The sequence below is a fragment of the Crocuta crocuta genome, unplaced genomic scaffold (assembly GCF_008692635.1).
Source record: "Crocuta crocuta isolate KB4526 unplaced genomic scaffold, BGI_CrCroc_1.0 scaffold26, whole genome shotgun sequence".
Classification (NCBI taxonomy): domain Eukaryota; kingdom Metazoa; phylum Chordata; class Mammalia; order Carnivora; family Hyaenidae; genus Crocuta; species Crocuta crocuta.
Genome location: NW_027532249.1, coordinates 128,200 through 141,422, shown reverse-complemented (window position 1 = coordinate 141,422; position 13,223 = coordinate 128,200). Strand labels below are relative to the sequence as shown.

At 35.5% G+C, this 13,223-nt stretch overlaps 1 protein-coding gene across 1 annotated transcript in view; it reads left to right on the top strand.

The window, feature by feature from the left end:
* The first annotated feature begins 40 nt into the window (after nt 1-40).
* The window catches only part of RNMT (RNA guanine-7 methyltransferase), a 33,413-nt gene continuing 20,230 nt past the window's right edge, over nt 41-13,223 (top strand). The window contains exons 1-8 of the mRNA XM_077778088.1: nt 41-87; nt 1,829-1,900; nt 2,665-3,119; nt 4,681-4,816; nt 8,383-8,508; nt 10,744-10,859; nt 11,868-12,049; nt 12,616-12,780. Coding sequence (XP_077634214.1) covers nt 2,703-3,119; nt 4,681-4,816; nt 8,383-8,508; nt 10,744-10,859; nt 11,868-12,049; nt 12,616-12,780 — 1,142 coding nt within the window. The 5' untranslated portion in view covers nt 41-87; nt 1,829-1,900; nt 2,665-2,702. The remainder of the gene's footprint in view (nt 88-1,828; nt 1,901-2,664; nt 3,120-4,680; nt 4,817-8,382; nt 8,509-10,743; nt 10,860-11,867; nt 12,050-12,615; nt 12,781-13,223) is intronic.

Sequence of the window (13,223 nt, the reverse complement as noted above, 5' to 3'; positions counted from 1 at the left end):
GACCGTCCACTCCCCGGAAATGGCGTGACAACACACGCGTGGCGCCGAAGGTCGCTTCCGCAAACAGAACCGTGGATGGTTGTGCAGGTGAGTGTGGCGGCTGGAACGCTGGCTCTTCTTTGACTTTAGGCCCTCTGCCGCCTTCGCTATTGAAGGAGCACTCTGACTCCTGACGTGCTCTCGCTTCTCGTTAGCCCTGTTCCTTCAGTACCAGTAGCAAGGGGTTTATTGTGCCCTCAGCCAGGAGCCAAGTGGGCATTACTTGTGGGAGTTGGCGGGCTCTGTTGCTTCTCCAGACCGAACGAGCCGGCATCTGGAAGAAGCCAGAAGTGGAGCCTCAGGCCGCACCTCAGTGGTGCCGAGAAGGCGGGTTGGAGAGGGTTTGTCAGATCCAAAGAAGTGTCTGTAATATCTTGAGCGGCAGTCGGTAAATATAAACCGGGGATTTAGTAAAAGCTAGGCCGCGCCAATGACGGAAGAGGGTGAAGTTGGCTGAAGATTTCTCTTCTCGCCTCTGTTGGGTCCTCCTAGGTCCCCGAGTTGACCCCCATCTAACTGGCGGGTCGGGGCGTAGAGCTTACCTGGTTGAGTTTAAGCCTGGCGGCCCTGGCTCCCTGTTCCGTCGTTCTTTGAGAAACTGAAATGACGGAGATATGGCCTGCCTCAGACTGGATTTCCAGTCACATCTATTTGGATAGTTAATAAACTTCCATCTCTATCTCAGTTTTATCATTACCCTAAGCTCTTCCTTGAGGATCCCGAGGGGCAGCCCTCTTTAGTTTGGAGTTTATTCATTATTGCACTTTGATGCTCGCTTTCTACTCTTATTACCCACCTCTGCGGTCCTTTGGAATTTTATATTGTTTATTCTGACCGATTTGATTTTTTTTTTTTGACATCCCTTTTGTGGTAATAGAGTTGCTTGTAAAATACAATCCACTCTTACTCCTAATACTAACTTTAGGCGATAATTGCAGCCGGCGATGTTAAATCACATTGGTTTGTTCGAATTTAAACCAATTTCTGTTCCCTTAATAGGAAATAAGTGGCAGGGTGGGAAAGATAAGCATTTGATAATTTTGTGACCAATATTGCTGCGTACTGATTTTAAGTGGTTATTCTGAAAATTACATTTCTGGGTGATTTTTTTTCTTTGATTCAGTTCTTCCTAGTTTGGCACATCTTGGTATTTTGTTACCTACACCTTCGGTATTGAAAGCTAATATCCCTTGAAACCTTTCCTGGTTTATAGTGACTTGTTTTTACCTATTCCCTTAAGCAACCTCATTTCCTACTGTTTCTTTACTCAAAAGACCTTTTCCCCCTTCTTCATAATTTTCAGGTTCTGAATTTGCTGAATCTCATGGGTTTTTTGGCATTTGCTCTCTCATATCCATTTGGTTTGAATAATACAGGGTAACATTTTGAAAGTGGTATACAGGCTGTAAGCTTCTTAAAGACTAAATAGTGCCTTATTAAGATCCTTTGTAGTAGGAGTATAGTGAAATTGTCAAATGACTTATATTAATTCCTGTCCCAAGGGTGCCTGAGTAGCTCAGTTGGTTAAGTGTCCAACTTTCTCTCAGGTCATGATCTCACTGCTGGTGGGTTTGTGCCCCTGGTGGGCTCTGTGCTAACAACTCAGAGCCTGAAGCCTGCTTTGGATTCTGTGTCTCTGTTTCTCTCTCTTCCCCTCCCCTGCTCGCGCGCGCTCTCTCTCTCTCTCTCTCTCTCAAAAATAAATAAACATTTTTTTAAAAACTCAAAAAAATAAATTCCTCTTCACTATAGTTCATGTATTTCTCTCCCTCTTCCATTTTACACATAGGTCTGTGGACATTTGAAGGAGACTTAATAGTCATTAAGTTGCACGTTGGGTCTTGAAACTTCTTTTCCAAAGGTATTTATACTGCTTTCCTTTCTAATTCTGACACCCATTATGAAGGATTTCAGAAGTTAACTGTAGGTTCCCAGACTTTCTTGTTCTTGGTGCCCTTAGTGTCTCTGATTATTTTTCTTAGTTAACCATGAAGGATTACTAATGGGCTGTACACACCTGTTGGGTACTGTACAAATTCTCAAGCTTTGAAATCAGATTTGACACTGCCACCTTCACTTCCTGATTCACATTGATTTCCACTGGTACCACCAAAACCTCAGCTTCACAAAGTTCTGATGTCATTGAAAGGAATGTAGTGCAATCTGCTCAGTTGAAACCACTCTGTTTGAAGCTATATTTGTGATATCTTCCAGATGTCAGATATCACAGTTTCTCTTAAAATTTTAAAATACCCTGTTGTGCCTGTACAGTTTACTATAGTGTCCAGCTCACAATTTGGGAGCCAAAGCTATGAAGTAAAGATAAAAGTAGAAATGGAACTAGTGCTTGTATAATACCCCCACTTCATCTGTCACTTTCAATGGCAGTAATGGCTTTTATGGATAAGATTGTGTAAGTATTTAGGGATTATAATTAGTACTTTCATATTAGCATATTCAGAGATTCATTTGTAATGTACATCAGTGTTTTTAATATTCTCTCTATAATGAGACTTCTTTAACTCCTAGTTGATAACTGAAATTAAATGGCTAGCTTGTGGTTAAAATTATTTTAAAGTTTCAGCCTTGGTGTTTACAACTAATACCAAACATTTGCCATTCTAGTATTAGTTCATGACGTTTTACCATCTAAGTAATCAAAAATGGAAAATTCTGCAAAAGCAGAGTGTGAAAAGATCTCTCTTGAAGAGGCAAAAGCATCAATACATTCAGAAACAGAGTCTTCATTCGATATTAATGAAAACACAACCACTCCTGGGACTGGGCCTTCTGAAAAGGCTCCTATCTGTGGACAAGTAGACACACCAAAAAAGAGAAAGATGGAATTTGAAGATGATATTGTAAAGGAAAGTTCTAGTTGTGGGGAAGACATTACGACCAAGAAAAGAAAACTTGATGCTGAAATTGTCCCCGAGGAGAAAGGTTCTGGTGATGATGAAGGCATTTCAAGGAAAAGAAGAATGGAAACTGATGATTTTCCAAAAGATGAACCTTCTACTGGAGATGGCACACAGAAAAAGAGAAAAATAGAACTTGAGGATGTTCCTGAAAAGCAAAAAGTATGTTGAATTTATTTTTTTTTTTTTTACTCACAATGAAATATGTAAAATTGGAATGTAGAGCAGCTGTGAAATAATACTGTTGTTTATATAGCCTTAAACCTTAAGACTGTAAGTTTATAACTATATTTTATCTGTTTATAATAAATAATGTCTTAAGATAGAGTAGACTTTTAACTCTTGTAGTTGCTTTTATTTAGGTGAAATTTGTGCTAATTGAGATAATTTCTGTTATTTAAGAACTCTTATTTGACTAGAAACTTGAAAACTAGTTTTTATAGTTTGCTTTATCTCCGTGTTTTAAAAAATGAGTTGATACATTCTTTTCCTTTTTTGTTACATATTCATCACTTTCTTGTGTCCAAAATATTAGAGATGATGACTTAAAATGTTAAATTTCAGTATTACACCCCCCAGCTTTACATTCCTTTCTTAATGTGATTCTTTAAATTGTTTCTAACTTCTCATTTGGGTAGTACATTGCAATTTTAAGCCTGATATTTAGCATGGATATTCTAGAACAAGGCACAGCAAGTTATTTTCTTCTGGGAATACCTTATTATAAGGGAGTCTGAGGCAGAATCTGGATTTGAATGGAAAGAGTACTTCAGTGAATGAGTAAAAATTCTGCCATCATCCTTGAAAAGTAAAGTGTCAGATAGGTCAGGCATTTGTCATTGGTAGAGTGTGAATTCTTTTAACAGAGGGGAGCTTGTATTATAACCACAGTTTTCAAACTTTATTAGCGGCAAAACCCTTTTTTCAAGTGAAAATCTTAAACCAGTGTAAGATAGGTAAAAGATGAAGCACTTTGGTTGAACAGGAAAATGTGGGAATTTGAAGCCCTTTACCTACCATGGAATTTTTGCAAAACGCCTAGTATCAGGTAAGGGCCGCACACTGAAACTTTGGGGTTAGATGAAGAGTGCAAAAAAACAAAAACAAAAACACAGAAACAAAACCATTGACATGAATATAACTTATTGAGTTCTAATTCCCTTGTATTATTTAATGCTTATGTGAGTTGAATAAATCAGAACTCTGGAAGAGTACTGGTTTTATTAACCAGCAATGACATTGACACCAAAATTATACACATGAAAGATCAAGATGAAAATTTTAAACCAAGAGATGTTTTAAATATAGGGAACAGAGGGGGCCCCTGGGTGGCTCAGTCGGTTAAGTGTCCGACTTCGGCTCAGGTCATGATCTCATGGTTCGTGGGTTCGAGCCCCACGTCGGGCTCTGTGCTGACAGCCAGCTCAGAGCCTGGAGCCTGTTTCAGATTCTGTGTCTCCCTCTCTCTCTGACCCTCCCCTGCTCACGCTGTGTCTGTCTGTCTCTCTCAGAAATAAATAAAATATTTAAAAATATATATACGGAGCAGAGGAGAACAAATCTTATGTATGATTATTATTAGTAGGATTATGTGGTCAATGCCATTGCTTATTGAAGTTTACCAATTTCATTAGTATTTTATCCTTATATAGGTCAGATGCTCTTTTAGACTGATTTCTGCCATGTTCTGATCCTTAATTTTATTCCATTCTCTTATTTTCAGAACTTAGAAGAGGGACACAGTTCAGCAGTGGCTGCCCACTACAATGAACTTCAGGAAGTTGGTTTGGAGAAGCGTAGCCAAAGTCGTATTTTTTACCTCAGAAACTTTAATAATTGGATGAAAAGCGTCCTCATTGGTATATTTGATTGATTTTTTTACTTATAGTTTGGAATTTCTTATTTCAATTTATGTATCATTTTTTTTTTCTTCTCAAATGGTTATACATTAAACTACTAGGTCTTTCATTCCTATTCGTTTAATTATCCAACCTTGACTTTGTAAAATTGGAGCAAAAATTAAAACTAGGCCTTTGAGATACATTTTTTTCATATTTACTTTTGGACTACATACAGTATTTCTGCGTGTTTAATTGATATTAAATTCATAAGTTAGGGGCGCCTGGGTGGCTTAGTCGGTTAAGCGTCCGACTTTCGCTTAGGTCATGATCTTGCGGTTCGTGGGTTCGAGCCCCGCGTCGGGCTCTGTGCTGACTGCCAGCTCAGAGCCTGGAGCCTGTTTCAGTCTGTGACTTCCTCTCTCTCTGACCCTCCCCTGCTCACGCTGTCTCTCTCTCTCCTAGAAATAAATTAAAAAGAAAAAAAATTTCATAAGTTAACCAGGCTTTCAAAAGTCAGTATGCTCCTTTTATACTAAGACTTAAGGTTACCTAGTGCTATTAAGTAATTATTTTATATTACTCTAATAGTTTTGGAGCAGTGACTCATTGTTAGATTAAGCATTCAGCTTCTATTAAGTCAAGAAAATGGACATTGTCATGATTTTTCATCTGTAGGCCTTTAATGAGTTGGTAAAGATGGTGATATCACCACATATGTGGTAGTTTTTCATTGAACTTGTATAGTGTCTGAGGAAAAATAAAGATTACTTTGAGGCTTGATAAAGACATTCAACTTTTTGGAGCCAGCATTTTATTTACGGAAACTCATCCTTAAAATGTGGGGCGCCTGGGTGGCTCAGGTGGTTAAGTGTCCCGACTCTTGATTTTGGCTCAGGTCGTAATCTCGTAGGGGCTCCAGGCCCTCATCAGGCTCTACCTGCTTGGGATTCTCTCTCTCCCTCTTTCTCCTCATGTGCATGCTCTCTCTCTCAAAATAAAAAACATTAAAAAAAAATTAAAATGCAAGTCAGTGGCAGAAATATGATTCAGAATATATTTATTGCTCTCTATATCTAGTATATTAAATAGTCAGATTCTTAGGTGAATTTAGGGAATTTTTTAAAGCCAGCGTGTTTTGAAGTTTTTCACAGTAAGATTTTGGTGTGGGGTTTTTTTTGTTTTTTTAAAAACCCGCCTCAGGAAAAGTGAGAATGCTTTCGTGATGACACTGGAAAAACATGAAGTGCTAATTATGGCTATTTCTAGTAGTTTTGATGATAATTTACTAATTTTTATTTTACTTATTTATTTTTAAAGATTTTATGTTTTTAGTACTCTAAATCCAATGTGAGGCTTGAACTCAACAACCCTTAGATCAAGAGTCACATGCTTTACTGACCGAGTCAGCGAGGCATCACGATAATTTACTAATTTTTATTTATTCTGATAGTTTTTAGGAGTGGGAGCTAGGCTTATTATTTTGAACACATTAATATTTTCTATCTCACTTTTGTTTTTAATGCTCATTTTATTACAGAAATATGATTTACTTGTCTCTGCTAGTTTCCAGCTAGGGTAATTAAATGTTGGCTCCCAATCCTCCCCCCTCCCACCTTTTTTTAAGGTTAGTGTTATGGCATTTTTAGTCTATACTTTTAAGATAATCTTTGGACCCTAGTTCTAATTTCTTTTCAGTTTTTCTTTTCCATTCCTCCTTATCATCAGTAATGTAGATATCTTCTTGGGTATTGTTTCTGATGTGTCATTTCTTCTTATATTTATTCACTGAATAAATATTTTTAAGTTCAACTGTATTTTTCACATCGTTGTATTATTTTTACAACCAGGGAAACAGGTTATTTTCAAAAAGTCATAAGTCAGACTAAACAAATTTCTTCTCCCCCATATTCATGCTATTCTTTCTTCCTTCAGCAACTCTCTCATTGGGTGTTTTGCTATCTGCACCTGTCTTTCTGATTCTGGTACAATCAGTATGGTCTGTGCCAAGCTCCCTCTCTGGCTTTTTCCTCTCTCTTCTCAACGCCCATTCTTTGTCATTTATTTTCTTGTTTATACTTGCAGCTTAGTAACTGGTTGAGTACTATTCTTGAATGTGATAAGATATCTTTGAATAGTATTTCATGATTTTTCCTCTTAGTAATTTTACTGTATGGAAATAAAGATTTTACCATTGTTTTTCACTCTTTCAATATTATTTGTTATGGTATTTAAGTTTTCTGGGAGTAAATTAAATATAGAACACTTGTGCTTCTGTCAAAATTAACATTCTATGGACAGTGAAAGGCAGAAGTATTTATACAGAATATTTTAGCAGTCACATTAGTATACACATGACATAGGAAGTGTTAAACTCAGTAATAAGGACAAGAAGAGTAGATCTAGAGTTCACATTGTATCAGAGGTTTTAGAATTGCTGAATATTTCAGTTGTTTAAAATATTAATAGGCCTTTAACTGATATTTGAACCATTTGGCTATTGATGTATGGGACCTTACTGGTATTATTTGTTGGTTATTGATGTGATTTGGTTGATTGGGATGAAAGATTATTTAAGAATGGTTTAAGAATTCTGATGACAGTGGGGTGCCTGGGTAGCTCAGTTTGTTAAGCATCTGACTTTGGCTCAGGTCATGATCTCACAGTACATCTGTTTGATCCCCACACCTGACTCTGTGCTGACAGCTCAAAGCCTGGAATCTGCTTCAGATTCTGTGTCTCCCTTTCTGTGTCCCCCATTTGTATTCTGTCTCTCCCAAAAATAAATAAAAATATTTTTAAAAATTAAAAAAAGGAACTCTGAAGATAGTAAATTTAAGAGGTATGTATAGTTTTTTGACTGGTTCTTATATTTGTTTTGGTGGTAAGCCTGACACCTTTTAGGAAAATCAAGCCCTCTTACGACCCCATAGTTACTTTGATTTACTTAAGTATATTATAAGCTAAACATTTAGCTTTTGGAAAGAGAAAACTATAAAAATTACGAGTAGGTTTTTTTCTTATTATGAATAAGTGTTGGATTTTCTTGTATTAATTAGAATTTAAAATGTCTGAGTAGGTGGGGCGCCTGGGTGGCTTAGTCGGTTAAGCGTCCGACTTTCACTCAGGTCATGATCTCGCGGTTCGTGGGTTCGAGCCCCGCACCGGGCTCTGTGCTGACTGCTAGCTCAGAGCCTGGAACCTGTTTCAGAGTCTGTGACTCCCTCTCTCTCTGACCCTCCCCTGCTCATGCTGTCTCTCTCTCTCTCTCCTAGAAATAAATAAAACATTTAAAAAAAAAATTTAGAATTTAAAATGTCTGCTATTCAGTGTTGAATCAAATTCTGAAAGTAACCTTCAAAAACCTGCCTTAACTTTTTAAAATACCAGACACATACTCTTTATGTTTAATTCTAGAAAATGAATTAATTTTTAAAATGTTTACCAAAAGTTATGAATTAATTATATAAGTGAATGTTTAATTGTTTATAGTAAATGTCAGGCAGGAGTTAGTAGATTAGTAGGGGTTGCAGTTTATGCTGTAGTAAAAATGGATTAAAGATCATTTCTTATGACATTTCTTTTAGGGGAATTTTTAGAAAAGGTACGACAGAAAAAAAAACGTGATATCACTGTTTTGGACCTGGGATGTGGCAAAGGTGGAGATTTGCTCAAGTGGAAAAAGGGAAGAATTAATAAGCTAGTTTGTACAGGTAAGGTAAATAATGGTATGGGGAAGAATAATTTGTGATCAGTCAGGTAAATGGAAAATAAGGAGAATCTCATTATTACATGATACTAAAATATCTTATAAGAAGATATCTGGGGCTATGTGTAGATGGGTATTTTGTTTTTTAATGAATTATGATACTTTACTGATGGTATTATGCAGTGAGCCTGGTATAACTTGTCCTTGTCCTCCCTGAAAGGAAGGAAGTAATCAAAGATAGAGTCCTGTCTAAAACACAAACATGGAAAGACTTCCTCTGGCCAAACATAGGACAATTTCGTCATCAAAAAGAATAATGATTATAGTGGATTAAAACACATCAAATAAAGGAGGGGGAAAGCCTCATTATTGACCCTTGGAGATTCCTATAGGAAACTTACTCGTCATTCTGAAATTCATAAATTAAGGAGTGGGGGCTGAGTATCTTCTTACCTCATGCGAACTGTATTTCAACGTAATGAAATGGTTGAAAAGGGACATCCCTCTCTACTACAAAATCCTAATGAATAAATGCAGGAGGAATGATGAAAATCACTATTTTCCACCCTTGATGAAATAATAGATCCAAGCAACAATCATACAAGGTGCTAAATCTATTAGGTGAAAGGTTGAGGAATTTAATAACTGAGTGAATCAAGCACCTGAACCCACTGGTCAGTCTTAACACTGAAGTAGGACAAGGAAATGTTCTGTTCTTCCAGTGCAATGAAGTGTACTGCACCATCTATAAAGTTACCTAAATTGACACTTCTCAAATTTTTGGTTTCATGAGCGTCATACATCTTTATTTTTAAGATTGAGGACCAGAAAGCTTTGGTGTATGTGACTATATCTATTGATTATAGAAATTAAAATTGAGAATTTAAAGAATGTTTCTTGTTCAGTAAAAAATAAAGTTTAGTGAGACTAGCACTTTAAAAATATTTTTCCAAATCCGTTTAGAGTCTGGAAAAATAGAAGACAGCTAGATTTTCACACCTTTTTCTGCATTCAGTGTGTTGTGATGTGTTATTTTATTTGATGTGTAATGAAGGAGTATTTTAATATTTTAGATAATTTAGCGTATTCATCTTTGATATTATATCAAAACTCAACAGATAGTAGTTCCTTACAGATAGTTATAATGTGGCATCTGAATCTGTGTCAGTGAACTTTCTGTATTCTGTTACATTTTAATCCATTGGTCTGTCTTGCGCTTTGAATGGATCTTTTCCCTGTAAGATTTTGTAATATTTGGAAACTAATGCTCACCAAAGTTATGCAGATCTTCTAAATGTTGACATCAAGCAATCACATTTTTTTAATGTTGCCATCAATCAGCAAAGTTTTATTGGGAAGATGCCCGGCCCATGGTGGTAGATAGAAGTATTTCAAATTGTAATTTTCACTTGAAATCTCAAGTTTTGGGTAACAAATACTGTCCTTTGTTTTCCTTGAAGTGTTCATTTTCAAGAAAATGTCTGCCAAATTACCACCAGTTTATCTGTCACATTCTTTCAACTGAAAACAATTTTCTATGAAAAAAGTGGCCAGTACTGCTCACAACAGTCAAACTGGTCCTTTTCAGACTTTGTTGGGTAGCACAGGTATTCTTTTACTTTCTATTTCAACACACAGAATATTGAAAAAGAGCCGAGCTTTAATCGAATCAAATTTTAGCTGCTTTATCAAGAGCATTCTTAAATGAAATTTGGTGTTTTGGGGTTTTTATGTCCATGCTAGTTTGTGGTGGTAAAGAAGATATTAAGTATTACATGTACCATTTGGTGTTGCTGCCTTGTATTCATGATAAGGTGCCAACATTTTACTTTTCATTGCTTTTGCACCATCAGTCCAAATCTCAACATGGAAAAAGCAAATAACATTCTATTAAAAAAAGTAAACTTGATCTTTTCAGAGCTGGGCACGTAGTTTAGGTTTTATAATTCAAATTGGAGTCTAAACTTTCTACTTTAACTTGGAATAAGCATTTAAAAATAATGATAGAACTTTTCTGTTATCAGTACCTATTGAGAAAGCTTTTAATCCTTTTGAAAAGTAATGGGATATTTTCATTTGAACAGAGACTTCCTTTTGTTTTGAAGGAAATAGAGCCTCCTTGCTTTTACTAAGGGTCAGTTTGGATTAATGTCTAGATTTGTGCCATCTTTGCATTTACATTTTATCTCTGTGGGTCTTTGTTGCCAGTTACTAATGTCTGTCCCTGTCTACGTTTCAGATATCGCTGATGTTTCTGTCAAACAGTGTCAGCAGCGATATGAGGACATGAAAAATCGTTGTCGTGATAACGAATATATTTTCAACGCAGAATTTATAACTGCTGATTGTTCAAAGGTACAGAATTTTTTTTTAATTTGTCAATTATTTTTTTTTAGACGGGAGAGAGAGAGAGAGCCCTTGTCAATTTATGTTTCATATTTTTCATTTGGGTAAATGATGTGTTTTTAAAATCAGCTCATTCTTTTAAAATGTGCTTTGAAACATTAAAAATCTCAAGACATGCATTTTCAGTTTCAACTAGAAATTTTATTAATGATAAATTTTCTTAAGTGACCCACTGAGTATTTCTGGAAACTTTTTGGTTTTAATAATTTGAACTTTTGAAATCACTTGTTGCTTTTCTGTTCAGACAAGATTTATTTTCCAGTATTTTGAAATAGAACTGAACTGATGTTTTGTTTACCTTGTAATTTATCAGGGTAGTTTCCCAACATATCAGATTTTGGTACTTTCCACCTTTTTCTGAATTTCTTAACAACTGTGAAGTTTAAGAACTACAGTGGCACTTGAATAGTCAAAGTCTCACCTTGACCTTTAATACTTTGTCTGACTCATTTGCTCATTAAACTATTATAGCTATCTTTAATCCTACACATTTTGTTTGCAGCTGTGAAAGTGAGAAGGAAAAATGGTAGTGTACTGCTAGAATGTTGGAAACCTTTAAAAACACTTTTGCACATTTATAAAATATCCCAAAGGCCAGCTTTATGTTTTTTTAAACGTACTCTTAAAGTTACTGTTCAGCATCATTTTACTTTCAAGTAAAGCCTGATAAAAGCATCAACTCTTTTAAATGTCATATTTGGTTGATAAATTTTTAAACATGATTTCAGAATCCCTAGTTTTTAATTACTGTGAGAATGGGAATCAAATTATATTGAACCAGAAGCAAAGGATCATTTTATAATGGACCTTATTGTACATATTGAGAGAAAAGATAAGTGGTTGGGGGGAGCATGTCTACTTTTATTTTAAGGACCCTAATTCTACAAATTATGTTACTAAAAATTTGTTGCAAAATCTTCAAAATCTTGGCCCATTTTAATTTTTAATTTGTTTCAGGAACTTTTGATTGACAAATTTCGTGACCCAGAAATGTGCTTTGATATCTGCAGTTGTCAATTTGTCTGCCATTACTCATTTGAGTCCTATGAGCAGGCTGACATGATGCTCAGAAATGCTTGTGAAAGACTGAACCCTGGAGGTTATTTTATTGGTACCACTCCCAATAGCTTTGAGCTGATGTAAGTACTTTTAACATATGCTTATAAGCTATTCAGAATTAAGCTTTTTTTTCACTAAGTTTATTTATTTTGAGAGGGAAAGAGAGTGAGAATATGTGCACAAATGGAGGAGGAGCAGAGAGAGAAGGAGGGCCCGATGGCAGGGCTCAATCTCACAAAACGTGATAAGGGCTGAGCACTTTGATAATGTATTTGAGTGGATAGTCAATATTTAAGGTCAAAGGATAGATTTACAGACGAATCTTTAAAACATTTTATGTATAAATTGGAGACTGATGCTATATCCAGCCAGAGGTTATATAGTGCTAGACAAACTCCAGATCAGATAAGCAAAGTCTTAACCAGCAGTCATGATGGTGAAAACAATTTCCAGCCTAATTTTATGAGTGAAATTGTCAATTATCTTTTACTGTATTGCTTCTTAAAAGTAGCTCAAATCCAATTAAAAGGCTGATCATGTATCTTTTAAAAATTATATCCTATAGTTTTTTCACATGCATCAAAATAACTCTAAGCTAATAACAACTTTAATCTTTTTATTTTGTTTTGGGGATAACCTTTAACAGAAGACGCCTTGAAGTTTCAGAAACAGAATCATTTGGAAATGAGATATATACTGTGAAATTTCAGAAGAAAGGAGATTATCCTTTATTTGGTTGCAAATATGACTTCAACTTGGAAGGAGTTGTGGATGTCCCTGAATTCTTGGTCTATTTTCCATTGCTAAATGAGTAAGAATGTTATTAATCTGCTGTTCTTCTCTTTTTGCCTTAAGAGTAAAAGAAAGGGGGGAAAAATCAGTATTTCTGTTCATTCCTTATTTTACATAGAACCCAAAGAAAAAGTATAGCCTTGTAAAGAAAAAGAAAAAAAAAAAAAAAAGAACCAACCTCATATCTAGGTTTGTGCCATTGGTCTCTAATAGCCTTGTATATTTAGGTTTTTTTCATCCTTAGAATTACTTTATCCTGTAGGTAAGAAAGGAATCTTTTGCCTTCAACTTACTGACAGAAAACACCTCACACTGCAAATAGAAAAAGATTTTTTTTCAAAAACTATTAGTAAGTTTGGTAATATAAAATGATCCTCTTTTGACAAGGATAGGTATTAAAAGTTGTTTTACATTTCACTATAGCTTTGAAATTGCCTGTGTCTCACAGACAGTGTTGATAAT